The sequence below is a fragment of the Canis lupus genome, chromosome 13 (genome assembly GCF_048164855.1).
Source record: "Canis lupus baileyi chromosome 13, mCanLup2.hap1, whole genome shotgun sequence".
NCBI lineage: Eukaryota > Metazoa > Chordata > Mammalia > Carnivora > Canidae > Canis > Canis lupus.
Genome location: NC_132850.1, coordinates 14,511,234 through 14,538,256, shown reverse-complemented (window position 1 = coordinate 14,538,256; position 27,023 = coordinate 14,511,234). Strand labels below are relative to the sequence as shown.

Genomic DNA, 27,023 nt, shown 5'->3' with positions numbered 1-27,023 from the left:
TTTTTTCTTTTTTAAAATATTTTATTCATTTATTTGAAGAGAGAGAGACAGAGGAGGCATAAACAGGACAAGAGGCAGAGGGAGAAACAGGCTCCCCATTGAGCAGGGAGCCCAATGCAGGGGTAGATGGGGGGCTTGATGTGGGGCTCAATCCTGGGACTCCAGGATAATGACCTGAGCCAAAGGCAGCCACTGAACCCAGGCACCCAATCACATCATTTCCTGATTCCAGTCCTTCATTGGCTTCTTTAGGGAGTCTGACCAAATCTCTGTTCACTGTGTCCTCTCCTTGCCTCATGCCTACTCACCTCCCAGACGTCAGCCCCTGCGAGGAGAGCACTGGGTTGTCATCATTGTCTCCTGGTGCCTGGCATAGAGCCCACCACAAGGCAGGTGCTTAATAAACACTTGAATAAGTGCAGAGGAGCTGGGGGTGGGGGCAGGGGGACCAGTCAGGGTCCTAGGCTTCATTTCTGGCTTTGCACTGACCTGTTCTGGGACTTTTGGTGCATCTCTCCTCTGGACCTTAATATCCAAAAGTGTAGAGAAGGCATACTGTGGACTAAAGCAATAGTTTAAGAATTGGGATTCAAAATACCTCTCAGTGCCTCTATATAATAGCGATTATGCTTTCAGAATCCACTGATGCAAAGCTTTAAAATGCAGGTGTCACGGCAGCATCAAAGTCCGTTTGGAAAGCCTTCATACTGTGTGTGACACATTGTCTGTCCTCTTTACAGACAGCACTGTGTGCCACGTGGTTTCCAGATGCCTTCCTTGAGCGAGGGGGCCTGCAGGCTGGGAACACTGGCCTGGACCATCACAGAGCTCCTCGGGCACTGGGGGCTTGTGTGTCTGGCATGGGCCATACAGATGTACCTCTCACTCAGGGTCACATGGCAATTATGGTGAATTCAGACTCACTCTTCTCCCGTCTGGGCTCCTTTGGCTCAGCCAGCCTGGCCGACAGCACCGGTCCCCTTCGGTGTCTCTGGAAATGAGAAGCAGGGAGGCCTGTGAGCCCTGAGATCGCCTAGGGTGGGGGGACAAGGTCGAAGGCAGAACACAGAACGCTGACAGCCTGAAATGACAGGGGACATACTTCAGATGCCGGGGGGCGTGGTTTAGGAGCGGCTGGAATTACACCCTCAGGGCTGAGCCAACATTGTCTGAGTCTCAGCCTGAACCAAGTCGGGACCCTGCAGAGGCAGGGACCGCGTGGGGGGTCTGGGGCTAGGGCTGCAGAGCTGAGCAGAGAGGCGGTGGAGGCGGGAGGCAGATCCCTAGCTGGAAACCAGGCACGGGGATCTTTTGCCTTTCCAGACACGTGTGTCATTTGTTTGTTTGTTCATTCATCATTCATTCGTTCAGCCAGGGACTCAGTCCCTCACCAGTGCTCACCGGGCTGTGCGGCCTGCAGCCTGGCACAGGGTCCGAGGAGGAGCTGGGCACAGACCGAGGGAGACACAGAGCATGGGCTCCGGTCTCTCTGGGTGGGGTCGGGCCAGTGGCCCTTCTGCCTGGGCAAGGGAGACAGAGGGGAAACAGGGGACTGTGTTCCAGCGAGTAAAGCGGTTATCTGTGTGAACGGTACTCGAGAGACAAGGAGTACACCCATCCACAGGCTGGGCAGAGGGAGCCTCAGAGGGAAGGATGGGATGTCCTGCTTATAAAGATCTTAGGAGGGATCCCTGGGTGGCGCAGCGGTTTGGCGCCTGCCTTTGGCCCAGGGCGCGATCCTGGAGACGCGGGATCGAATCCCACATCGGGCCCCCGGTGCATGGAGCCTGCTTCTCCCTCTGCCTGTGTCTCTGCCTGTGTCTCTGCCTCTCTCTCTCTCTCTCTCTCTCTGTGACTATCATGAATAAATAAATAAATAAAAAAAAAAGAAAATCTTTAAAAAAAAATTATATAATAAAGATCTTAGGAGGGGATCCCTGGGGGGCTCAGCGGTTTGGCGCCTGCCTTTGGCCCAGGGCGCGATCCTGGAGTCCCAGGATCGAGTCCCGCGTCGTGCTCCCGCCATGGAGCCTGCTTCTCCCTCTGCCTGTGTCTCTGCCTCTCTCTCTGTGTCTATCATATAAATCAATCTTTTTTTTTTATTTTTTTTTATTTTTATTTATTTATGATAGTCACACAGAGAGAGAGAGAGAGGCAGAGACACAGGCAGAGGGAGAAGCAGGCTCCATGCAGGGAGCCCGATGCGGGATTCGATCCCGGGTCTCCAGGATCGCGCCCTGGGCCAAAGGCAGGCGCCAAACTGCTGTGCCACCCAGGGATCCCTCAATCAATCAATCTTAAAAAAAAAATAAAGATCTTAGGAGACGGAGGGGCTGGCTAGAAAAATAAAGGGGTCTGTATTTGTATCTAAAGCTGGCCAAGGGCAGCCCTGGTGGCTCAGCGGTTTAGCGCCACCTTCAGTGCAGGGTGTGATCCCAGAGACCCGGGATCGAGTCCCATGTCAGGCTCCCGGCATGGAGCCTGCTTCTCCCTCTGCCTGTGTTTCTACTTCTCTCTCTCTTTCTCTCTCTGAAGAAATAAATAAAATCTTAAAAAAAAAAATAAAGCTGGCCAAGTGGGCTGTGCTCCTTTCCGTTAGCAAAGGCTCAGAGTGGAGAGGACCTGGCACTGGGCTGAAAGCGGCTCTGGATAGAATGTGTGTACATCGAGGGGAGCAGGCAGGGGGGCTGGTAAGACAGCGGGGCGCAGACTCCCGAGGGCAGCGAGGGGGGGGAGGGGCTGAAGATGCTGCAGAGGGGGCATCGCACTAGCTGCTGAGTAGAGGTGGAATCAGAGGGGGAGGTTGGGAGAGCAGCCGGAAGGCTACTGGGCACAGTGAGAACTGGTATTGGCCTGAACGACGACCAGGACGGAGGGACGAGAGCAGAGCACGGATCTGAGAGAGGTTTCTGAGAACTGACGGGTCTGGGTGAGTGGAGGTGGTCGGAGGAGGAGACGGAGGGGCGCACAGGGATGGACGGGATGATGGCCAATTCCTGCACCGTGTGGCAGTGACGTTTAAGCCTCTGAGACGGATGGCTGGAGGGTCCCTCTCCGTCCTGGTCTAGAGCGAATGGGAACGAGGAGAACGATGCTCCCCCAGAGCCAGAGCCTTGGTTCATACCTCACTGTCAGCTCAGCGTCCCCCCTGGTGTCAGCCCCCAGCCTCTTCCCTCTGTAGTCTCTGCAGTCACACTGATCTCAACAAGGGATCTGACTGTGTCACTTCTCTGCTGAAAAACTTTCAAGCGCTACCTGTTGTCTCGAAAGATCTGAGCTCCTTAGACTGGCAAATAACGTCATCTACACTCTGACCCCGTCTACCTTTTCTGTCTCCATCCCTTGGCACCTTCTATTAGCCACAGTGAGCAATAACAGTAACAGCAACAACCACAAACAACAGCCGACATACAACATGGGGGCAGTGTCCTAAGGATGCTACATATATTTGCTCATGCAGTTCTCGATAGAAAAATATGGCAGGTCTTGGACTTCCCAGAGTGGGCCACATCCTCTTGCTTTCCGATCTCTGTACCTTCAGTTCGCTTGTTCCGGTACTCAGCTGTCCTTCCAGCCAAGCAGTACACATCTATGGACCATTAGCTTATGCCAGGGATCCCAGGGTGAGGGAGACGTGTACCTGCCCTCAGTGCGTACAGTCTAGTGTGGGAGACACATCCACGGAGAGTCGATAGGGTAAGTGCAGTGACAGGACGGGTGCACAGAATGAGCCCTACTCCAGCCAGGGGCCTGCCAATCTGGGCTGCTGGAGCTCTGCCCCCTCCAGGAAGCTTCCCTGGCTTTGCCAACCTGGGTGAGGTCCCCCTTCTGTGCCCCTACTGTCCCTTCTAGGCCCACATCACACAGCGACCACCGTGCACAGGGAGCACACGTGAAGGCAGAGAGCACTCTGACTCAGCAGCCACCCAGCACCCGAGGCCGCCTGGACACAGACCCCTGGGATTCACTGAATAGAAGTGCTTGAAGGTTGAAGAATCACAGACGGGCCTCCTCCTCTTGGGTTGTTCTCTGCTGCTCTCCCCAGAGTCAGGCCTGACTTTTTTCCCTTTCCCGAGCCTTGGCTCGGGCCCCTGGCCCAGAGGGCACCCCACAGGGGTCAGGCTGGGGCTGCTGCCTTCAGTAACTAGTTCAGGAGCAGCCTAGCTAGAAAAGGCCACACCAGGATGGAGGCCCAAATACCCCTAGCCAGGCTGAAAGCCCTTGTCCCAGGCTCCGGAGGAGAAGGAGCAGTATTCTGGGCAGCTCTAGCCTTGGGGGGAAGAGGGAAGAGGCCCTGTGGCAGCCCTCAGAATCCTGGGGTGGTTGGGGTCGGGGGGTGTCCCTGAGAGCTTCTTTGGTCCCTGAGCCCCTCTGCACCCTCTGGGCTATGGGATCCGTGGCAGCTGTGATGAAGGGCTTAAGGAATAAATGACCTTAGAGTGGTCTCTAGGGGTATTTGAGGAATATTCCAGGAAGTCTTTCGAGGCCTGGTGACAGCTGAGGCTGGCCCCTTGGACTCTCGCTGGCTTAGCATAGCTCTTCCTCTCCAGAGCTCTGGAGTGGCAATCATGGGCCCTCCTTGAGGGGCTGCGACTCTCAGGGCAAGGACCTGAAAGGACTCTCCGAGTGGCTAGGAAGGCCTGGCCCCCACCCTCTGCTCCTTGCCTCGAAGCCCATCTTGGCTCTCCATGTCTCTGTAGGGGTGGGGCTGGGGGCAGGGAGCCTTGGGGGCTGATGCTAACAGCTTTGGACAGGGTGGGAATTTCCATTCCTATCTAGGGAGCCATCGAAGCTGTGTGCCCTGACCTGGGCCTTTGGCCTCCAAAGGGCAGTGGGAAGGCCGGCCCCAGGGCCAATCCCTGGCCATTAATCCCTCCTGCCAGCCTGAATATCCACCCAGCGTGGTCAGACAAAGGACTGCCCAGCCCAGCCACTGTGTTCCTCCCGCCCCAGGGGCTCCACTCAGACGCTGGGCTGCCTGGAATCCAGGCCCATGAGAAAGGGGCCGCCTTCACTGGCCATCTTATGCCCGGATGCTCAGCCGCATCCCGTCCGGCCCAGGGCCTGTGAAAAGAGGGCCCAGCCACGCTGAAAACACGGATTAGCCCTTGGGCCACCCCCTGACACCGGCCTGCTCGGCTCCGGGAAGCAGGCCCAATGGAGGGGGCCAGGCAGGCACAGAGAACTGGAAAAGTCTGGGTTCTCACCCCTTTGGCCCCATTCCCTGCCCCCACCCTCCCCAGGATTAGCCTAGCCAAGTGCACATTCAGTATCATTTATTGAACATATACTATGTCCCAGGCTCTACACATGGATTGGCAAAGTGAAGGTACAAGAAAATTGCAGTCAGCCGTGGGAGGTAATAAGAGCCACTCTCCATACCCTGAGCCCCACAGCAAAGCTGTAGGTGTGAGACAGAGGCTGTGGTAGGGCCTCAGAGGGCCTCCAACCCCAAGTCTGAGAAAGACTGTGGCTCTGGTTCTGTGCCTGAGTCCAGCTGCAGGATTCTGTTGCACCTGGTTGAGAATATGTGGGCTCTGAAATCAGTTGTTGGGCTGCCGCTCTCCCTCCCTTCCTGGCTTAATACTGGAAATGCCAACTGGGGAGCAGGAAAAAAAATCCCCTGTCACCAAGTGCCATTGGGGGCCAGGGACCTTGCATACGTGATCTCATCTGAGTCTTGTTAACACTATGGACAGGGCTCATTATTGCTCCCATTTGGCAGGTGAGGAAACTGAAGCTCCAATGAGCAACTGGCCTGTGCTGGGCCAGTAGAACACAGCGTGGAGAGGGCACAGAGGGGGTAACTGGCATACCAGGCTGATCCTCACGGTGGAAGGGTTGAGGGGTCATCTCTCGGTCGCTGAGTGTCACCTCCCCCTTCCCCTCTGCTTCTACAGCCCTGTCTGCCTACCTCTCTCATAGTTGTAAATGTGTGTCCATCTCCCCAGCAGATCAAGAGTCTCTTCATCTCCGTCTTCCCTGAGCGTTGGCAGAGGGCCTGGCGTGGAAGTACTCAGTGAGTGACGTGGGCTGAACTGAGGCCAGGAGACCGAAGGAGGGGTGGACTGAGGGTCCCGGGGCACCGACAGGACTCGCAGGTCCTGGGATGGAGGGAGTGATGGGGGAAGGAGGAGCCCAAGATGAGGGTCATTGTTTCTGTGCTGGGTGGCGAGGGGCAAGGGCCCACTTGCTGATATGGGGTTGGGAGCGCACTGGGTTGAGGCTGATGTCCAGTGGACGCTGGATATGCTGACCTGGAGGTCAGGAGCGGTCCGGCATCAGCTCTGCAGCCAAAGTTATTGAGACCTGGATGACTTCAGCGTCATGGTGCTAGTGCTCCGGACTCGGGTTAATTTTAGCCCTGCTACCTACTAGCTGTGCAAAGTCGGGTAGGTCCCTTGGCCTCCCCAAGCCCTAGTTTCCCTCTCTGCGAAACAGAGATTGTAACAGCGCCGACCTCACAAAGTGTTTGCACTGAAGTGAGGTAATGAGTGTGATGCGTTTGCCACCAATGAAACACTCAGTAATGGTGGCTGTCACATTATGGAGCTGGAGAGTGGGGGCCTTGAGTTTCCCCTCTGGATCTGGAAGCCCTAGGCCACAGGCCTGCTTAGCTAGCTTTGGTTATTTGTACCCCACTGCTCCCACATCAGGGCCAACTGGGATGAGGCATCTAGAGCCCCAATTTAGGAAGGCCCTGGCTCTCAGGTGCCAGTCCTGCACTTGCACCACTCCGAGGGTGAGTGCCCCCTTAAATTTAGGCCGTGGGCACTTTGCTTGCCTCACCTACCCCAGCCCTGCTCCCTTGATCTTGCCTGTCCCCCAAGACCAGCCTCTTTAAGGCAAGCCTTTTTCACCCTTTGGTTCCCTTCCAGCGACAGCTGGCTCTCCTGTCACCTTGGAGAGATTTCCTGAAATAAGCTCAGGGAGACGTGACCTCTAGATGGTGGTGGTAGGTGGTATTTCCCAGAGTGAGTTTTTAATAAAAAACTGCTAAGACACCTCCACCTCCACCCCCGTGGGATGTGAGTGGCATTTCTGGGTCAGTAAGCAGTTTTGTCAGACTTTTGGGCTGTGGAAGCACTTGGGGGCTCTCTCTGACCCAGCAACTGGTCCTTGGAACTTTGGGTTGTGTAGGCCTGTGTTTTGTGCATCTCCACAGTGTGTATGCTGGGGGCGGGGGTGGGGGGGAGAGAGAGAGTGTGTGTGCAATGAAAGGGGAGCCCTTTCTCTAGAACAGAAGGGGCGCGGAGAGGAGGCAGCTGAAAGGCAACTGCAAGTTACAGAGTTTCTGGAGGCCCTGGATTTTAAAGCAGCCAGTCCCGTGGTTCTCAAATAGGCCAGTTGGATCACTTTTTAGGGTTCTGTTTTTTCAAAGGATGCTTCCAAATGGCTTGGGCAGGACAGGGTTGAGTGGGAGATAACAGAGAGAGGAGCTGGCGACCCTGAGCCACCAGACATCCTCTCCTGAGACAGAGCTGGCCTTCCGGCTCTGCCATTCCTCCTACCCTACGCTCTTAATGTCCAAGACCAGCATGGTGTCAGGACCACCCCCTCCCCAAAGCCTGGCAGGGTGGTCCTGGGTGGCTCTCATCTGTGCCCCAGCTGGGGTGGGGAGGGCCTGGGGGAGGCTAGGAGAGAGTGACGGAGGGGACAGGACCCGGAGGAGCATAATGGGGTGGGGGCCCCAAAGAGTACACAGCGGCGTGGGCGGATTTGTGATTAGCACTGACCCAAACAGGAGGGGTTGCGGGGGAGGCGGCAGGGGGCCCGACCCAACGAGGGTGGGGAGGGGATGAGGCCGGGTCTGGAAGGACTGAGGGAGAGGCCGAGGGAGGGGCGACGTGTAGGTGGCGCGGGCCGTGCGCCTGGTTAGTGGGGGCGCCGGGGAAGCGGGGGGCGGGGCGGGGCGGCGGCCGCGGCCATATAAGGCGGACCCGAGCGGCGCGGGAGGGAGGGCGGCCGTCCGGGGGACCGAGGGGGACCGAGGCCGGGCGCAGCGCCATGGAGCCGCCCGCCGCTTTCCCGGGCTTCCCGGCCCTGCCCTCGGTGGCGCCGTCGGGGCCGCCGCCGTCGCCGCTGGCCGGGGCCGAGCCGGGGCCGGAGCCCGCGGGCGCGGGGGCGGGCGCGGGGGCGGGCGCGGGGGCGCGCGGGGAGCCGGTGCCCGGCCCGGGGCGGCGGCGGCGGCGGCCCCTGCAGCGCGGGAAGCCGCCCTACTCGTACATCGCGCTCATCGCCATGGCCCTGGCGCACGCCCCGGGCCGCCGCCTCACGCTGGCCGCCATCTACCGCTTCATCACCGAGCGCTTCGCCTTCTACCGCGACAGCCCGCGCAAGTGGCAGAACAGCATCCGCCACAACCTGACGCTCAACGACTGCTTCGTCAAGGTCCCCCGCGAGCCGGGCAACCCGGGCAAGGGCAACTACTGGACGCTGGACCCCGCGGCCGCCGACATGTTCGACAACGGCAGCTTCCTGCGGCGCCGCAAGCGCTTCAAGCGCGCCGACCCGCCCGCGCCCGCCGCCGGCCCGCCGCCCTGCCCCTGCCCCTGCCCCTGCGCGCCCCCGCCCGCGCCCCCGCTGCCCGCGCCCCCGCCCGCGCCCCCGCCCCCGCCCGCGCGCCTCTTCAGCGTCGACAGCCTGGTGAGCCTGCCGCCCGAGCTGGCGGGGCTGGGCGCCCCCGAGCCGCCCTGCTGCGCCGCGCCCGACGCCGCCTTCCCGCCCTGCGCGGCCGCCGCCTCCCCGCCGCTCTACCCGCCGGGCCCCGAGCGCCTGGGGCTGCCCGCGCCGCGCCCCGGCCCCGGCCCCGGCCACGGCCCCGGCCCCGGCCCCGGCCCGCTGCCTGCCGAGCCCCTGCTGGCGCTGGCCGGGCCCGCCGCCGCGCTCGGCCCGCTCGGCCCCGGGGACGCCTACCTGAGGCAGCCGGCCTACGCGCCCGGGCTCGAGCGCTACCTGTGAGCCCCGCGCGCACCTGCCGCCCCGGCCGCTCCGCCCGCCCCGCGCGCACCTGCCTGCCGCCTACGCGCCCGGGCTCGAGCGCACCCGCCGCCCTGGCCCGCCCCGCCCGCTCCGCCCCCCGCGCACCTGCCGCTCCGCGCGCACCTGCCGCCTACGCGCCCGGGCTCGAGCGCTACCTGTGAGCTCTGCGGCCGCCCGCCCCGCGCGCACCTTTCGCCCGGTGCACACCTGCCGCCCCGCCCCGCGCGCACCTGCCGCCTACGCGCCCGGGCTCGAGCGCTACCTGTGAGCCCCGCGGCCGCCCGCCCCGCACGCACCTGCCGCCTATGCGCCGGGGCTGGAGCGCTACCTGTGAGCTCTGCGGCCGCCCGCCCCGCGCGCTCCCGCCGCCTGTGAGCCCCCCCGGGAGGGGCCCCCCCCACGCACCGTCTCGGCCCCGCCGCCCGCGGGCTCCCTCCCGCCCCAGCTTCTGGTGAGCCCCCCGCCCTTCGGAAGCCAGACCTTCGCTCCCCAGCCGCCGCCCCGCCCGGCTCCTAACTTCGTCCGCCTTCTCTCTGTGTGTTTTCACCACACGTTAGAGGTCAGACTCCCGGGTTCCCGACTCCCTGGCTGCCTTCCCTCCGTTTCCCCCCAAGTTCGCCACCACCCCCACCTTCCTTACTGGGAGAGCGCGCCGCTTCCGCACGGACACGCCTGGCTGCGCCCTTCCAGCCCCGGAGGACGGGTCTTCGAGATCTCCGAGACCAGCGGTACCAGGGGCGCCTGACTGAAGTCGGGGCTAGCGGCCTGCCCCACCATCTGGAAAACGTAGGACTTATTGGGTCATTATTTTTTTAATTAAAGCCGGTTTGATTAAAAAGAAACAAGAAACTTTCCTCTGGGCTCCGTGTGCTGGCTGGTGACTTGGGGAGTGGTCTGGGGAGACAGGATGGGTGCGGTGCAGGCTCTCGGGTTGCCAGGGGGTGAGCCCCTTGTCAGCTATCAGGCAGAGAGGTTCACGGAGTAGGACTAGGATGTGATTAAGCCACAGCTGTGCACATAGTGGGCCTAGTAAAATGCCACCACCTGCTGCATCCCGGAGCCACAGAGATGAGACGGCGTGTGAACAGGATTGTATCTGGCTAGAGGTTTGCTGTGTGAGATTGTTCCCAGCTCCCATGGATAAGGGAGCACTGACCACTCCTCTGACAAGTACTTAGTGAACTATCAGGCACTTCTGGATGGGTGGGGACGAGACATGACCAATCAGTCCTCAGAGAAATGAGATAAGGGCTCTAGAGCTTTATATTCAAACTGTGGCCTACAGACCTCCAGCATCACCCTGGAGCTTGTTAGAGGTGCACAATCTCTGACTGCATCTCAGGCCCGCCCAGTCATCAGATTCTGCATTTTAAAGGCGTTGCCAGGTGCTCAGTATGCACAGTACTCTGAAAGAAAGGCTTTGGCTTTGGAAAGCCAAGGCTGGGGGCTCAATTTAAAAGGCTAAAGCTCCCTGCTTGAAGGAAGGGGTGCCATGAACCACACGTTTCCCCACTGGACTTCTGGAGCTGGACTCTGCATCCTCATCCACGCCCCATTTTATCCACCTTGCTAGATCTGAGCTGAGGCAGAGGGACCCTGAGCCGCTTACTGACTGTCCCCAGCACCACGGACAGGGCAGCACCAAAGAGAGACTCCGAGGGTGCAGCTCTAGGGGGTTGGCCTTTGACCCTGTCCTGCTCCCTAGTGCTGACCTAAATGCTAAGCATCAGGCTCTTCCAAGCTCTCCTACCTCAGGACTGCCAATCTAGTGGGGCCTGGATTGGGTGTCAGGGAAGGGGATCGTGTGTCTTGAGTCCAGGGTGAACGTGATTTCCATGTTGGATGTTGGATGTACCTAGAGCACCTCTATTGGTTACAAGAATTTAAAGTTCTTTAGTGGTGCTGGAGGGTGAGGGTGGAGACTCAGCAGCTTAGAGCAGAGAAAGGGCAGGAAATGTGAGAAGGCAGGGAAGGGCCTCTTTGGTGGTACAACACTGGGTACAGTCTGGTATGAAATGCCCTGAGGAGATACCCTCCTGCAGCGCTTAACCCCTCTGAGCAAGAGTCAGAGCTAACTTGCCTGAAGCGTAGCAGCCCTTCATTTAATATGCTGACTGACCGACTCTCTGGTGTCTAATGTTGGGCCTGACTTACTGACTAATGACTGGGTTGACAGTCCTTTGGCACCTTCTTGGTCTTTCCCACGTGCAGTCCCTGCAGTGACTTGCAAAAGAGGCAAAAGAGATGGAGGTAGAGGCTATTTCCCCACTTACCGGATGAGAATTGCCCCTCTTGGAGCCCAAGAGGCAGCAAATATCCAGCTTGTCTGTCCTTCCTTCCTTCCTTCCTTCCTTCCTTCCTTCCTTCCTTTCCTTCTTTTCTTTTTCTATTCTTTCTTTCTTTCTTTCTTTCTTTTTCTTTCTTTCTTTCTTTCTTTCTTTCTTTCTTTCTTTCTTTCTTTCTTCTTTTTCTTTCATTTATTTTACTCTTTAAAAAAAAAGACTTCATTCATGAAAGAGAGAGAGAGAGGCAGAGAGAGAGAGAGAGGCAGAGACACAGGCAGAGGGAGAAGCAGGCTCCATGCAGGGAGCCTGATGTGGGACTCGATCCCGGGACTCCAGGATCATGCCCTGGGCCAAAGGCAGGCGCCAAACCACTGAGCCACCCAGGGCTCCCAAGCTTGTCTGTTTTCTAAGAAGTAGAGCACCACAAACATCAAAATGTAAACTTCCTTCCGTTACACATAGTGTTACAGCCCCTCCTCCTGCCTCAGAGCACCTCTTGGTAAAATCCTTCCAAACCCAAGCACTTTCCAGGGCAGGGGAGAACCCTTCTCAGGCTGTTGAAGCCAGAAAGCACCTTGTGAGCTCTGATTTCCATTCTTGCCACAGCCCTGCAGATCTCTGACCCTGGGATCTTAGAACTCTGAGGACCAGGCGGGAAATGTCTGTACAGAAACAGTAGAAAGGTCACTGCCGAACTGGAAAATCAGACTTTATTTTTTTAAAAAAGAATTTATTTATTCATGAGAGACATCAAAAGAGAGGCAGAGACAGAGGGAGAAGCAGGCTGAGAGGAGCCTGATGTGGGACTCGATCCCAGGATCCTGGGATCATGCCCTGAGCCAAAGGCAGACGCTGAGCCACCCTGGTGACCTGAGACTATTTTTTTAAATACCTCTTGAATCTTCCTTTATTCAACAGCATTAAGCGCTTGCTATGCACCGGGCCCCGTGCTAGTAGCCTCCTAGGCCAATGCAGAATCAGATTGGAGACTGTTGATGCCCTCAGAGGATATGCTCTATGTCAGAGTGCCCTAAGAATTTTGATATTTTGGTAGACCAAAATTTAGGGGGAAATTTTGCGCATCTGAAATTAAGATGATGATTTTAGTATGGGAAGCTAAATGTACACTTTGACAATGAAATTTTTAGGTCAAAGCTGTACCTTTGTAGACTTATTTCCGGGGGGGTTGAGGAAGAGGGGACTGAGACATGGTTATATGGATTGAGTATGCACGGTGTATGGGAAGGCTGGGAAGGTGGCTCAGAGTTATGGAAATGAGGGGGGTGCATGTTTTTGCAGGAGGATTAAGGCAGGTGACAGTTCTGAGTTCCTTATGGGAATGTATAGGTGAGCTGAGGGGGCTGCCCCCAGACTTAAGGGAACTTGGAACACTGGAAGGATGGCTCTGGGCCCAGAATGGTGCTGAGCTGCTTAGAAGGTCTGTCAGACCCAGTTCAAGAAAGTGGCTACCATCACCCCGCCACAGGGAAAATTGAGTACATAGGAAAGTGACATCCTTGGAAGGCACACAGGTAAGCAGATCAATAGAGAGGCTGCTTTGGGCAATTTTTCAGGCCTGTGGGCTTCACTTGGGAAGGCAGAGGAAAAAATGCACAACATAGAAAAACCCTTTACTATTAGGGACGAGGTTGGTTTTAAGCCCATGAGAAGTACCTCTCTGGGAGATGAGGTTGGGGAGGATTTTGCAAGATACAGGCTACAGTGTCTTCTTTTAAACAGAAAAATTCTGTGGACTCCCAGCATTGACCTTAACTTTTTGTTATAATGTCATTTAGTATGTGCAGGCACAAAATCCTTATACTTATATCTCTTATGTAACTGTAAAACAAAAATTTATTCACAAATTCAATTCAAATAGACCTACAAAATAAAAATTCATATTCATAACATTAATCAAATGTAAAAGAAGATATAATTTTGCTGAAACTAAATAAATCACTTGCCCCATAAATGTGGCCTTGCCTGCTCCATCACAGGTCTTTTGGATTTGGTGCCTTGAGCTGTGATGACTAAATTCATCCACCATTGTTTTCCTCTTTTTCCCCCAATGCAGGGCTTGAACTCATGACTCTGAGATTAAGACCTGAGCTGACAAACATTCTATGGTTTCATTCATACAGGGAATATAAAAAATAGTGAAAGGGATTAAAGGGGAAAGGAGAGAAAATGAGTGGGAAATATCAGAGAGGGAGAAAGAACATGAGAGACTCCTAACTCTGGGAAATGAACAAGGGGTGGTGGAAAGGGAGGTGGGCGGGGAGACGGGGTGACTGGGTGACGGGCACTGAGGGGGCACTTGACAGGATGAGCACTGGGTGTTATGCTATATGTTGGCAAATCGAACTCCAAAAAATAATAATAATAATACAAAAAAAAGAAAAAAAAAGACCTGAGCTGAGATCAAGAGTTGGATGCTTAACAAAGTCACCCAGATGCCTTCCTACTGTTTTCTTTTCAATGAAGTGCAAGTATTCCTTCACATGGCAGGCCATGCCACCAACTGGCCCCAATACAGCATTTACTTATAAAGTCTACATTGTTTTTTGCTTTATCTCAAGATTAAAGTACTACTTGACAATATGTAAACAAAGACTCTAAATATCAGGCCTCTGATACTTATATCAGGAGGTCATGTAAGTGGTTCATTATATGCTTATATGAATGTGTTTAAGATCACTATTTTTTAATTAAATGATTTCTTATCATTAAAAAAATTTTTAATTTAAATTCAATTAATTAACATATAATGTATGGTTTCAGAGGTAGAGGTTAGTGATTCATCAGTCTTATACAACCCCCAGGGCTCATTACATCACTTGCCTTCCTTAACATCCATCACTCAGTTACCCTATCCCCCCACCCACCTTCCCCTCCAGCAACCCTCAGTTTGTTTCCTATGATTAAGAGTCTCTTATGGGTTGTCTCCCTCTCTGGGACAGGGATCTTTTATTTTTTTTAAATTTTTTCCCTCTCTTCACCTATGCTCTTCTGTTTTGTTTCGTAAATTCCACATGGGTGAGATCATATGGTAATTGTCTTTCACTAATTGAGTGATTTCACTTAGCATAATATCCTCTAGTTCCACCTACCTCATTGCAAATGGCAAGATTTCATTTTTTTTGATGGGGCTGAGTAATATTCCATTATATATGTGTGTGTGTGTGTGTGTGTATATATATATATATATATATATATATATATATATATATATATATACCACATAAGATCACTATTGAAATGAAAACACAACATTCAAAAATGTTCATAAATTCCTACATGTATAAGAATATGTTCCTGGACCACATTTTGAATGTAGCCCTTGAAAATTTAAAAATGCTTATCTTTCAGGTTAGAGGAAAATTGAAACTACAGACTATAAATTAATAAAGGTGAGAATAGTACATATTAAAATCCATAGGATGTAGTCAAAGCTGTGCTCAGAGGAAATTTCATAGCCCTAAGCATGCTATTAGAGGAGATCTGGGAGACCAATGCAAAGGCTACTGCAGTATCCAGGCAGTGAAGGACGGTAGCTTGGTGGAGGTAGCAGTGGCAATGGTAGAAAATAGGTATACAAAGGTACAGAAACAATTAGCCATTGGCTAAAATCTTCCTATTTCACAGAGGTTACAAACTTTTGCACATAATTATAGCCTTGTGTCAACTCTGAAAGCTAGGGGCGGTCCTTCGATTGGTAGACAACCTGGTCTGGCTTGACTGATTTAAGGAGTGACTAATCTTGGTAGACCCATAGTACAGAAGAAACAGAAAACACTGTCAGAAACTGTTCCTCCATTGCTCCCAGCAGAGAGCACTTAGGCTAACTGATTTTGCCTGTGAATTCCACCAAACTATAAAGAAACCTTTTTTTTTTCTAATTATATAAATTTTTCCAGAACACAGAAGAAATGGAAGTCATTCCAATTCTATCTACTTAATTACATTTTCTTTTTAAAAAGATTTTATTTATTCATGAGAGACTCACAGAGAGAGGCAGAGACAGGCAGAGGGAGAAGCAGATTCCCTGAGAGGAGCCCGATGTGGGACTTGATCCCAGGACCCCTGGATCACGCCCTGAGCCAAACCACTGAGCCACCCAGGTGTCCCTTAATTATGTTTTCAAAGCCTGATAAGGGATGAGAATGCAAAATATAGCCATTCTCACATATGAAAGCAGATTCAAAGTTCCTCGATGAAATAGCAAGTTGAACCTAGTAGTGTATTACAGAAAAGGCATAATCCAGTACAGTTTATTCCTGGAATGCAGGGTGACATTATTAGAATTATCAGCTCCCACTTACAGGATATGAAATTGGGGCTCATAAAGATTAAGTGACTCGCTCAGGTCAAGTTGCAAAGTCGCTGACTCAGAACTTGACTCTTGGTACACGTGACTTCAAAGTCCTCCGCCCCTGAGGAAGAGGAAGTGAAACTTGCCTCAAAAGCCCCCCAAAATTCCATCCCCCCTCCCCCCACAGTCCTGATCTTGAAAGGTCACCTTCCAAGCCAGGTGACAAGTTTTCAGTTCCTCTTTCTTTCCGTCTTCTACTTCCTCTGCTTCTGGACTCCCCCACTCAAACCCGGTTCCCCCCACTCCCCTCCTCTCTCCTCCTCCCCTCACCAATTTTGTGGAGACAAGAGCGCCACCTGTTGGCCACTCTGTAGGCACCTGCCGGGAATCCACTTGGATGCTATTTTGAGCTGGGAGTGGCTTCTGTTGCTGCAAGTCACTTGCTCCAGGGAGGAACCCAGCTGCTTGGTGTGGGAGAGGAAAACTGGCCCTCACCACCTCGCCTGTCAAGTGCTCCCAATGTCCTGTGGTCCCCCATCCTTCTTGGCAGCCCTTGGCAGCTGCCCCATTGTAGGGAGGCTTGGAATGGGGTAGGCAGTCCCAGCTGCCAAGAATTGGTCTATTCTGTGAGAGGGAAATAGAGAAAACCTGCTGGGCTGAGGTCTGGAAATCCGAGGTCTGGTCAAGCACTCAGGCAACCCTTTCCTTTTTCTTTCTTAGCATTTCCCACCACTTGCCAAGCTCTGGGATTGTGTATTCCTCCCCAGCTGAGGACTCCAATGAATCCAACACGGTCCTGCTCGGAGAAGTCATATACAGGTGGATGGCAATGTAGTATGCAGAGTGCTAACAGGATGAGGGGGCTCACAGGTCACCAATTCAAGCCTCTGCTCTGAGCTCAGCCTCAGTCTCTTCTGAAAGAGGGAAGATGTGCCTTGCCCCCTCTGCCAGGGTGATATGGCTTTTGTAACTGCTAAAGCCATTGTGATGGTGGGTGAGGCTCTTCTACCCTGTGTCCCTTATTGGGCAGCCTCGCTAGGGCTGGACACCCTGGGGTTTGGCGGGGCTTGAGGTTCCAGGGGTGGAGGAGAATGAGAGACCAGAGGCTTGCACCCTGCTCAAGGGATAGGCAGGTCCCACCTGTAGCACCAGACTGGCTCCCTGACTGGGGCAGGGCCTGGGCTTGGTGGGATTCACAAGGAAGGCTTCCTGGAGGAGATGAGCTGGCTTGGCGTTTTGTTTTGTTTTAAAGATTTTATTTATTTATTCATGAGACAGAGAGAGAGAGAGAGAGAGATAGAGAGAGAGAGAGAGAGAGGCAGAGACACAGGCAGAGGGAGAAGCAGGCTCCCTGCAGGAAGCCTGATGTGGGACTCCATCCTGGGACCCCGGGATTACACCCTGAGCCGAAGGCAGACACTCAACTGATGAGCCACCCAGGGATCCCTGGTTTGAGGTTTTGAAGGAAAGGAGAAAAAAAAAAAAAAAAAAAAGAAAGGAGAAGGCCTGTTATTCCAGTTTCTATGAATCTCCATTTCCTGCGTCCCACTCCCTGTCCAGCCTGGCAAAGTCGGGCTACCTTCAAAGCAATGTAGGTGGGACCAAGACAGGAGGCAGAGACAGGGACGGGAAGAGAAGAGCGAAAGGGTAAGGTAGAAAGGCTGAGGTCCTAGCTGGCAGGCTCGCCTCCTTCCCCACCTGATGGGCGACAGGCCAGCCACAGGCATGGGCTGGATGGGGCTTGTATGTCCCTCCCTTGTATGTATAGCCACCAGCCATATTTTCAGGTTGGAGCCCACAGAAAGTGTTGAGCACATAGTTACAGTTTTTATTACTCATATGTTCAACCTACACAGCCTTATTCATCCAGATGATTCCACTGTTTGCTTTAAACTATTTATTCAGGGACGCCTAGGTGGCCCAGTGGTTAAGCGTCTGCCTTTGGCTCAGGGCATGATCCTAGGGTCTGGGATCGAGTCCCACATCGGGCTCCCGGCAGGGAGCCTGCTTCTCCCTCTACCTGTCTCTCTCTCTCTCATTAATAAATAAATTCTTTATTAAAAAACCTATTTATTCAACTGTTGAATAGGCTATAAATTTACTCAGCTTTAAAATGATCAAAAAGTATCAGTGGAAGGTCTCTCTTCTATTTTTGTTCCTATTTCTCCAACAGATGTTTTTTATTCATCTTCCTAGATATTTTTGTTGCACATGCAAACCAAAACAAATATACATTATTTTCTCCTTTAAAAAAAACACAATTGGAAGCATAAAGTGTACACTGTTAGGTATCTTGAATTTTTTCACGTCTCGGGCTCTTTCCAGATCAATATATAGAGAACTTCTTTATTCTATTTTACACAGCATACTATTTCCTCGTGTACATGTGCCATTATTTGCTTAATCAACCCCCTGTCACTGGACATTTACACCGTTTCCAACCTTTCAGCATTCCAAAAGCAGCTGCAATGAAAGCTCGCACATGTTCCACGTGTGCAGGTGTATCTACAGGAGAAGTTCTGGAAGTGCATTTCTGCACAATCCTTGTCAGGACACCAAGTTCCCTGTGGCCACACTGGCTCTTTTGGCAGCTGTCTAGTTTTATTTCTCAAAGGGACCCTTGGTGACTGTGAACAGAATTCTACTTTCTCAAACCTCACTGCCCTCTCCCCCGTGACCTTCCCATCAGAACCTCTCCTGAGGGCCTTTCACCAGATGGTTTGGCTTCTGGATCTGGGAAGCCTGGGCACTTGCCACCTCCACCCTGCATGGGGTCTGTGCCCTGGTGATCAGTCTGTCCAGAGTGATGGCTCCTTCTCCTGTCTAGTTCCCAAACTCTGGGCATCAGTGGCAGGTACAGGAAGCTTGCTCTTTAGATAGACCTCCACTGTTGAGACTTCCTGTCAAAAGCTGCCGTCTCCCCTTCTCTGCCATCCCTCATCCCCAATTGTGACTTCCTTCTGATCATAGGGTCATAAGATCTGCTACTCTCTGGTGTGGATCTCCCATGTCATTGGGAGTGGCCCCAGCTTTGTGGGAGGAAATGGATGAAGGAAGATTCAGCAACAGGCCACCCCCGGCCCCATCCCCCCATGAGATGCACTCCTGTGACTAAAGCAGAGCCAAATCCACTTTGTAAAACAAGGCCCTCAAGTAGCCTGGGATGTCTGGGTTGGCCCAGAACTGTGGTGTCAGGTCATGTAGCAGATGGCACCACTCTGGCTGACTGAGACCAGGATGAGCAGGAGCCTGGGCAGGTCAGGGCCATGCAGAAACATGCTTATTATTATTGGTGTGAATGGCACTCACATTTGGAATTGTAGGTAGGGCACAGTAGTTAAGAGCCCTGATTCTTGAGCCAGACTGTTCAAAATAGGGGATGCACTTCTTACAAATCAGATTAAGGAAGTGGAGGACCTGGGAGGGGCAGAGGTAGGGATGGGAGGAGATCTCAGGCTCCACTGCTCCTCTCCAGTGGTAAGAACAAACCAGGGGGAGGTGCATTCTGCTGGCAAGCTGGAGCAGGCATCTTCAAAAGTGTCAAGGTTGGGGCACCTGGGTGGCTCCATTGGTTGAGTGTCTGCCTTCAGCTCAGGTCATGGTCTCAGGATCCTGGGATCCAGCCCTGTGTCAGATTCCCTACTCAGCAGGGAGTCTGCTTTTCTCTCTTCTGTACTCTTTCTGTCTCAAATAGATAAATAAATAAAATATTTTTTTTAAATGTCAAGGTTGGAGAGGCCAGCAAAGATCCCCACTGAGTCATCCTGACCCATAGTTGGCTCCACCTAGAGTACTAGACATCAGGAGTCTCTGTGAGGTGCCAGGCTAGGAAATTTCCTTGGTGTCTGTCTCCAACCCGACTATCTGGATCACAAACAAGGAAACTGAGGCTTAGAAAGGTAATTTGTTTGAGACTAATACGGGGTGGGGGCATAATCTGAACCCACCTCTAAGTCCTAGAGTCCATCTGCCTTAACCTAGATGTCTCTGAGATTCCTATCCAGTGATTACCCAGCCTCAGCTCACACATTTCCAGTGATGGGGAGCTCACTACCATCAGTGTAGCTTATCACATCTCTGAGGGACAGCTCTATTGGAAGGCTTTCCTTCCATTGAGTTACAGATGTTGTGTCCTGACAACCTTCAGGCTTTTGCCTTGGTCTCTGTGCTCCAGATCAGCCCTGTGGAGATTTGAAGATGGGGTCTCTGTCAACCCTGAGCTCTTTATTCTTCAGGCCAATGACCCTAGACTGGTCCTTTGTGTCTACAGGACATCTTTCCATCCCCTCCTGTATTAATTCGGGTTCAGTTCAGTTGTGAGTAACAGACTACTCCACCCCGACCCCCACCATCACCCCCACCCCCGCCAAAGAAAATTCCAGAGCAGTGGCTTAACCAATACTGAAATAAGTCTGTGCAGGCAGTTCAGGGTGGTATGGCACCTCAAAGGTTTTAGGGACCCAGGTCCTTGCTGTTTATGAAAGTCAACTCAAACTAGCAGAACTTCATTACATCTAGCTTAAGAAAGGGGAGGATATCTTTAGAATATCTGGAAAGTCTAAGGGTTCTAGGTTCAGGCAGAGCCAGGGGATGCAGCACGGTTGTTAAGCGCCTGCTCTCTCTCTTGGCTGTTTCCCTCCATGCATGGGTTTCAATGTCAAACAGCATTCTCCATGTGATCTTCTGATCCAGGAGAAGCACCTCGCACCTCTCCTGAAGTCCCAGAGTCCATATATCAAATCTTGTAGGAGTGACAGGCTTGGCTTAGGTCACTTGCCTACACCAATCACTGGGCCTTGGATTTGCAATGCTATAGTTGAGCATGCTGGGGTGCCATGCTGGGTGTCTACTCTTGGAAGTAAGTGTGAGGGACACAGAGATTGGACAGTCCCATCAGGAGCCTGTGGACTAGGCGAGAGAAGTCTTACCCACCAGAGAGATGGGATACCCCAAAACCGTAAACATGTTCCATTCATCATGCTAAGGAGAGTGAATTTTGTCTTATAAGCAATGGGGAGTCCCTGGAAGATTTTGCTGGGATTTGGCTGGTTTGATTGGTCACAACCTTTTTAAGAGAAGGAAACTGAGGCAGAGAACACAAGGGAGAAATCCAGTGAATGCTGGGGTCAGGGACCATGGGAAGACTCTCTCTCATAGGGGGACATGTTCTTCTCTCTCCCTTCAGGGATGGGGACCAATGGGGGAGAAATAGTGTCTGTTCCCAAAGGACACGTATTTCCGCTGATGTAAGCTGTCTGGGGAGTCCCGACAAGAGGGAGAAATATGTCACATCGTTCATTCATTCCTATCTCCACATGTCTGTCACTCACTGAATACCTAACTCTGTGTTGGGTTTTGCTGCTGGCAGGAGGCAGAATGTCTGATAATGATGAGAAACCTTTAATGAGCCGTCTCTCAGTTTCAGGCCCTGGGCTGAGTGCTTTATATGCATTATCTCATTTAATCCTCATGAGAACTCCATGAGGTAGGTACTCTGGAGAGGAGGCCAAATGAGGATAAATAATGAATGCTGTCAAGGAGTTCACAGTCTACACAGGTGATAGCCTAGAAGATAAATGATGACAATGGAGGGAGTTGTGTTTGGGGGGGCACATAGGCAGGAGCCCCTCACAGGCGGGCCAATGAGAGGTGTTGTGGGGGAGGCATGTCATAAAGCTTGACATTTGAAGTGGGCAGAGGATTAGGAGGGCTGAGCCAGGCCCAGAGTGAGCATGGGCAACGGTACAGAGGTGAGAAAGGGAAAAAGGTTGTGAGTTGAGTGCAGTGGCTGGAGGTGAGGCTGGGCCAGAAGGCAGGGGCCAGGCTGCCCGGTAACCTGTGTAGACAATCATAGGATTCCCTGAAAGCAAAGCAGCTGGTGGGGGGGGGGGTCCTCCTGCTGCTCTGAGGCCTCAGCAGCACCCCCTGGGTGTGTATTAGCAGGGGTCTCTTAGCCCCTGTCCCAGGGCAAAGGGGACGGCGGTATTTGCCTGAATTGAGGTTGTGTCCAGCCTCCAGCCCACGCACCTCCTGATGTAAGGCATGTAGCCAGCCCCTGAAATTTGGAGTCCTTCACAGTCGCTAGATCTGGGCTGGGGTTGAGGAAAGGAAGAGTCTGACTTTTTGGGGCAGCTTTGCCCTCTCTTCTTTCCTTCCTGCCACACCCTGTAACAGCGAACCCCTACCCCAATCCTCCCCTGTATGTCCCCTCTCCTACCTCTAAACTCCACCAACCAGGCCTCGCCACTCAAAAGGAGCTCTTCTCCACATCCACGTGAAACGGAGAGGGCTCTGGGCTTGGGAAATGAGAAGTTAGAGATCTAGTTCTGCCTCTGCGATCACTCTGCTTGTGTGACCTTGGGCAAGTCAGCCCTTCCTCTGGGCTTCCTCCTCTGGGAAACAGACTTTGAAAACCTACAGTCCAATTTGGGGATAAATGACTTCAGTCTCTTACTTACTGCAGGGAAAAGAAAAACAGCACACGCAGTATGCAATGCAAAGGGTGGGTGGAGTGTATGGATTAACAGCCTCCTGGAGAAGGGGAGGCAGGAAGCAGGTCGGCTGTGCAGCGTGGGGCGCTGGTGCTGTTGTCCAAGGTTCAGGCTTTCAGTTTGAGGAGCTCAGAGCAGGAAGAGGGCAAGATGCCTGGGCTCTCGAGAAGCCTTATTTCTGGAGGAGGCAGGATTTGAAGCAAGGGTGCGGGTTGGGAAAGGAAGCAAGCATGCGCCAAGAGGAGTCCGGAGGTTCTGGGGCGCCGGGCGACTTTGCCAAGGGGCGGGTGGAGAAGGCCCTGTGGTCCTAGCCCGGGTCGTCCCGCTCCTGGCTCGCTGCGTGGCCGCGCCGCTCCTCCAGAGGTCGCTGCTCTCCAGGAATCCGTCACCAGCGTCTCCCGGGCAGGGCCGGGCCGCCCTCTGGTCCGCTCGCTCGGCTTCTGCGCGGCTCCGCAGGGCTCCGGCGGGGGTCAGGCACGCGGCACTGCTTCCCTCACCACGCAGGGCCCTACGGTCTCCCCAGCTCCCCCGCCTGGGGCTCCGAAAGGCTAAATGCCACGGCGTGCATGTGTGCGTCGGTTACCGGGTTCGGACGGCTGCGCCGCCTCCCTCCCCCTGTCGGCCCCACTCCGGGGCGGCGGAGGGGCGGCGGGGGCCGAGGTCCCGCTCTCCGGCGCCGGGCGCAGCTGGAGCGCACAGGGCCGCGCTACCGCCCGGGGCCCTCCCCGCGCCGCGCCCTCTGCGCTCCCCGCCCCAGTCCCCAACCCACGCGCACGCGGCCCCGCGCCCTCGCACAGCCTCCAGCCGTCGGCGGCACGCGGCGGGCCTCCTCTGGGCGGAGCGGCGGGTCCGGATGGCGAGGCGTCCAGGGCGGTCCCCGCACTCGGGACCGGCGCGGGTCGGACACACGGCGCCACCGCCTCCGCCTCCGCCTCCGCAGGGACCGACCCTCGGACGAAAAGCCCAGGACGCACTTCGACTCTGGGAGGGCTCGCAGCCCCGAGGCTGGCGGCACACTTGGAAAGGGCGCCCTCTCCCCTGCGCCCAAGCTGCGCCTCTCCCGGCGAGGGGAGCCTGTCGCCCCTGGGTCGCGGCGAGGCCAGGCCCCGGGGTGGTGGTGGCTGCGGAGCCGCACCGTCCTCACCCTCGCCTGGGCCCGCAACCCTCTCCCCGCGAACCAGAGCCGACGGCTCCGCAGCTCGCCCGGGCTCACCGGGGCGCGGGCCGGGGCCATCCCGGGCTCAAGCGAACCCCCCACCACGCGGTCCCAGGATAGGGCAGCTGGGGGGCGACTGTGGCCAGGCGTGGGGAAGGGGAGAAGTCCAGGGCGTGGCGGTGTGGGGAACAGCTCAGAGGCGCTGGGGGCAGGCGGGGCGAAGGCGCCGGGGCAGCTCCCGGTCTCTGCGCGTGCGGCGGATCCGCGCGTCCACACTGACTGGGGCCCCGCTCCTGGGCGTGCGCGGGGGAGCACCGCCGCCGCAGGGCTCCCGACCCGGGGTCTCCGACCCTCCCCCCGGGCCCAGGGATCGGTCCGCAACGGGCGGAGAGCTGGGTGCGAAAAGGATCTGGAGACGTCCCGGCTTCGGCCCAGCAACTGTCGTGCCCGGAGCGGCAGGCGGACGGAGGGACGGAGGGACGGGGCGGCCGCGCGGGCCTCGCCGCCGTCGCTGAGGCTGGCCACGGTGTGGGAATGAAATCAGAGCAGCGCTGGAGCGCGCGGTGCCCCCTGCCCGGCTCCGGGCCGCCCGCGTCGCCGCCTCTTGGAGCTCCGCGCCGCGCTTCGCCACTTTCGCGACTGATGTCATTACATTCTCCAACCCCCCCCCCCCCCCCGGTAGCTCTCCCCTTTCTCCTTGTGGAGAACAGCACGTCTACAGCGACCGCGAGAGGGCAAGGCAGGAGCCACAAAGACAGGGGCACCGCTGATGGCCCGCAACACGTCGCAGTACACACGCAACTCCCTGCTGTCCGAGCATTTGGGGGCGGATCCCCTCCCAAAGGCGCCCGGCAAAGCCGCCTTCCAGTTGTTTCTTGGCTGCTTCAGGGAGGTGACCAAATAGGAAGGCAGAGGAAGGAGGAAGCCACATTCTCCAGGTGACACTGTAACCAAGACCCACAGAGCCTGTTGTCTCCTGCTTCCTGGGAGGCTGCCCGAGTGGGGGCTGAAGCACAGGATTTCCCTGGAGGGAAGTGACAGTCACCCAGATAGCAAATGTGCCCGGGAGGCTTGGAAGAGGCTGAGCCCACAGGTGGGAAAGGATGGTGCCAGGGCAGAAAACGAAATGCCTTGCAAATGTCCTGATCAACCTTCTCCCAGCACTCAGTTCACCTCCTCCTGGCTTTGGTCAAGACAACTTGGCCCTTCTAGATTACATTAAAACCTTGGGAGGGATGAGAGGTTCCCAGAAACACTTCTCCCCAGGCAAGAGTGGAGCTTGGTCAGGGGCTAAGCAGAGTTATTTGGATCAGTAAAGGAGTTCTGGCCTGAGAGTTTTGACAGCTGGGTCCAGCCCAACCCTGGGAGTAGGGTGAGGGGCTTCAAAAGCCTGGCCAGGTCACATGATCTCCAGAGCCTGTTTGCACCCCTGTAAAAGTGCATGTATGTTTGAGGGGTCTGGTGGTTCCTTGGGATCATGTTCTACCCCCACATTGCAGAACAAGGGCTAGGGGCCTGTGTCCCTTTTCCCCAACCTGTGTCCCCTTGCCAGGGAGCGTGCAGCAGAGCCAGGCAGAGGCACAGCCGGCAGCTGCAGCCAGTCTTACCCCGGAGCTGGGCAGGTGCCTGGGGAACCTGAGAGTGCTTCCAAGGAAGGAAGTTACTGGTTCATGCCTGCCATTTTACAAATGAAGACACTCATTTGCAGCAAGATGAGGCCAATGTTGATTTTCCCCTCCATCTTCTCAGCTACTAGCGGAGAAGAGCCAGGCTGGAGCTGACGTGTGGTAGACAGTATGGGGGATCTGTGAGTGTGAGAAAGATCTCCATGAAGTAACACACAAGCTGGGGTAAGTGTAGGGTTGCCAGATAAAATAAATCTGCTAAATCTAGCAACCCTAGGTATGTGAATTTATTGAACTCATGCAAAAAAACTTCTTTCCAAAGCCCACCCCCCTACTTTTTTTTTTCTGGAGGGCCTCATCACCTGGAAAATTCTAACCCCCTCAGGGCCACTACCCCTGCCCAATTCCAGTCCATGGTTTGAGAACTGGACCTCTCTTCTTCCGGAGGACAGTCTGTTTATGCACTCTGCATACCAGGTGGATTCCCTTGGTCTGAGGAGCGTATGTAGGGGGAACAGAGGACTTTCTCTCCCAGGATAGGCGCAGCCAGACCTGCCTCCACTCCCCTCTGCTCTTAGCCAAGATGGCTTGAGAGGATGGAGACCTCTTTCATGAAGGTTAAGAGATAAGCACCTGGCCCTGCTCTACCTGGTAGGAGTCTAGGTGAGTCCCTTCCCCACTCTGGGCCTCTTGCCCCACCAGTGGAATGGGAAAGTTAGATTTACACTAAATTATTCCATAGATTGGAAATTGCTAGATGAAAGAGATAACGTATCCATCCTGACATTAACCCTGCTGAATTACAGCTTGCAGGAGCTGTGCATGCCCTCCCACCCTGCTCCCAGCACTATCCACAGGGGATCTGACCCAGCACAGTGACCAGAGAGGGTTCCATAGCCCAGTAGGGGTAACCTAGTGGAGGGCTTGACCCAGGCTTGAGATCCAGGTGGGAGACTACACCACCCACACCCACTTTCTCTCTCCCCAGGAGTCTGCAAAGTGCTCTCCAAACCCTCTTTCTAGGTAGCCTGGAGTGACGGAGCTACATTACGTATTAGTCATGAGGTGGGTTGTTTTTAAATCTCATTTTCATAGAGGAAGAAACAATTACAGAGTTTAAGAAATTTATCCAAGACGACAGACCTCGAAATAGGGCCAGGACCAGAATCCCCGAAGCCTAATTTTTCAGGGTCCCTGATCTTAACTGCTAGGCAAAGCAGGAAACTGAGGCTAGGTAGGGAAGCAGCTTGCTGACTGTCATACCGCCCGGGCAAAGCTGAGGGCAGCTGGGGGCTCAGGCCTCGCGCGCCGAGCTCTGACCACTGCGCGGCGCTGGCGGGGCAGCCGCCCATCCATCGGCTCCGTTCTCGCCCAAGGCCCACGACCGGTGCCCTCACCCCGGTCGCCCCTCGGGGTTGGGGCGGGCCCCGTCTAAGCTGGAGCTACTGGTTGCTGGGTTCCTGGCCGGGGGCGGCGGGGGGGGGATCCAACGGGCTGGTAAGAAGAAGGGCACCGGGGCAACCTCGTGTGCACAGGCTCCCGAGAGCAGAGGCAACGCTGGCCTGGGGCTGAGGTCGGGGTCACTGGGGAAGGGGTCTGTAGGGTCCTGCTGCGGGTCTGCTGAGCCCACAAGTCCGCCAGAAAGGGGGCGACTAGGGGGAGGGATGCAGCGAGGGATTCTGCACCCACGAAGAGACGCCCGGACCAACGCAGGGTTTCCAGAGGAACCGGAGGCAGAGATTGACCGAAGGCCGGAGGCCCAGAGGCACGGAGCCCAGGACAAACGGCCACCCGGCCGGCAAGGGCGGAGGGCAGGCCCCGTCGGAGCGCGGGAGGCGGCCGCGCGCCCCGAATGCGGCGGAAACGCCGCACGGAAGCTTCGGGGAGAGGGCGGCGGCCCCGGGTCTCCCCGCGCGGGGCCGGGGCGTCGGGAAGGAGCGGCGCAGCGGGGTCGCTCACCTCTCCGAGGCCGGGCGGAGGGCGTCGGGCTTGCCGGTCGCGATCACTCCGGCGCGTCTCCCCGGGGCCGGAAGCCGCTGGGGATCCGGCGGGCCCGCTCCGGCGGCGCAGGTCCCGGCGTCTCGGCTCCCGCGCGCGCTCCGACCGCGCTTCGGCCTCGGGGCCCCGGCGCCGCCGCGGGAGGCGGGAGGCCGGAGGCGGGAGGCGGGAGGC

At 55.3% G+C, this 27,023-nt stretch overlaps 1 protein-coding gene and 1 long non-coding RNA gene across 6 annotated transcripts; one reads left to right on the top strand and one right to left on the bottom strand.

The window, feature by feature from the left end:
- On the bottom strand, positions 1-27,023 carry LOC140602571 (uncharacterized). 5 transcript variants are annotated; one of them, XR_012005511.1, is made up of 4 exons: positions 6,258-7,728; positions 5,915-6,001; positions 490-991; positions 1-325 (listed from the first exon to the last, which is right to left on the bottom strand). It is a non-coding gene; the product is annotated as an uncharacterized lncRNA (long non-coding RNA). The 5 variants fall into 5 exon arrangements; XR_012005508.1 differs by lacking the exon at positions 6,258-7,728 and adding an exon at positions 26,811-26,994 and having other exon boundaries at positions 1-991; XR_012005509.1 differs by lacking the exon at positions 6,258-7,728 and adding an exon at positions 7,737-7,907 and having other exon boundaries at positions 1-991.
- FOXE3 (forkhead box E3) lies at positions 7,984-8,961 on the top strand (the record flags this gene model as incomplete). Its single annotated transcript, XM_072773859.1, has 1 exon — positions 7,984-8,961. A coding segment is annotated over one exon (978 nt), but the record flags the coding sequence as incomplete, so codon positions are not given.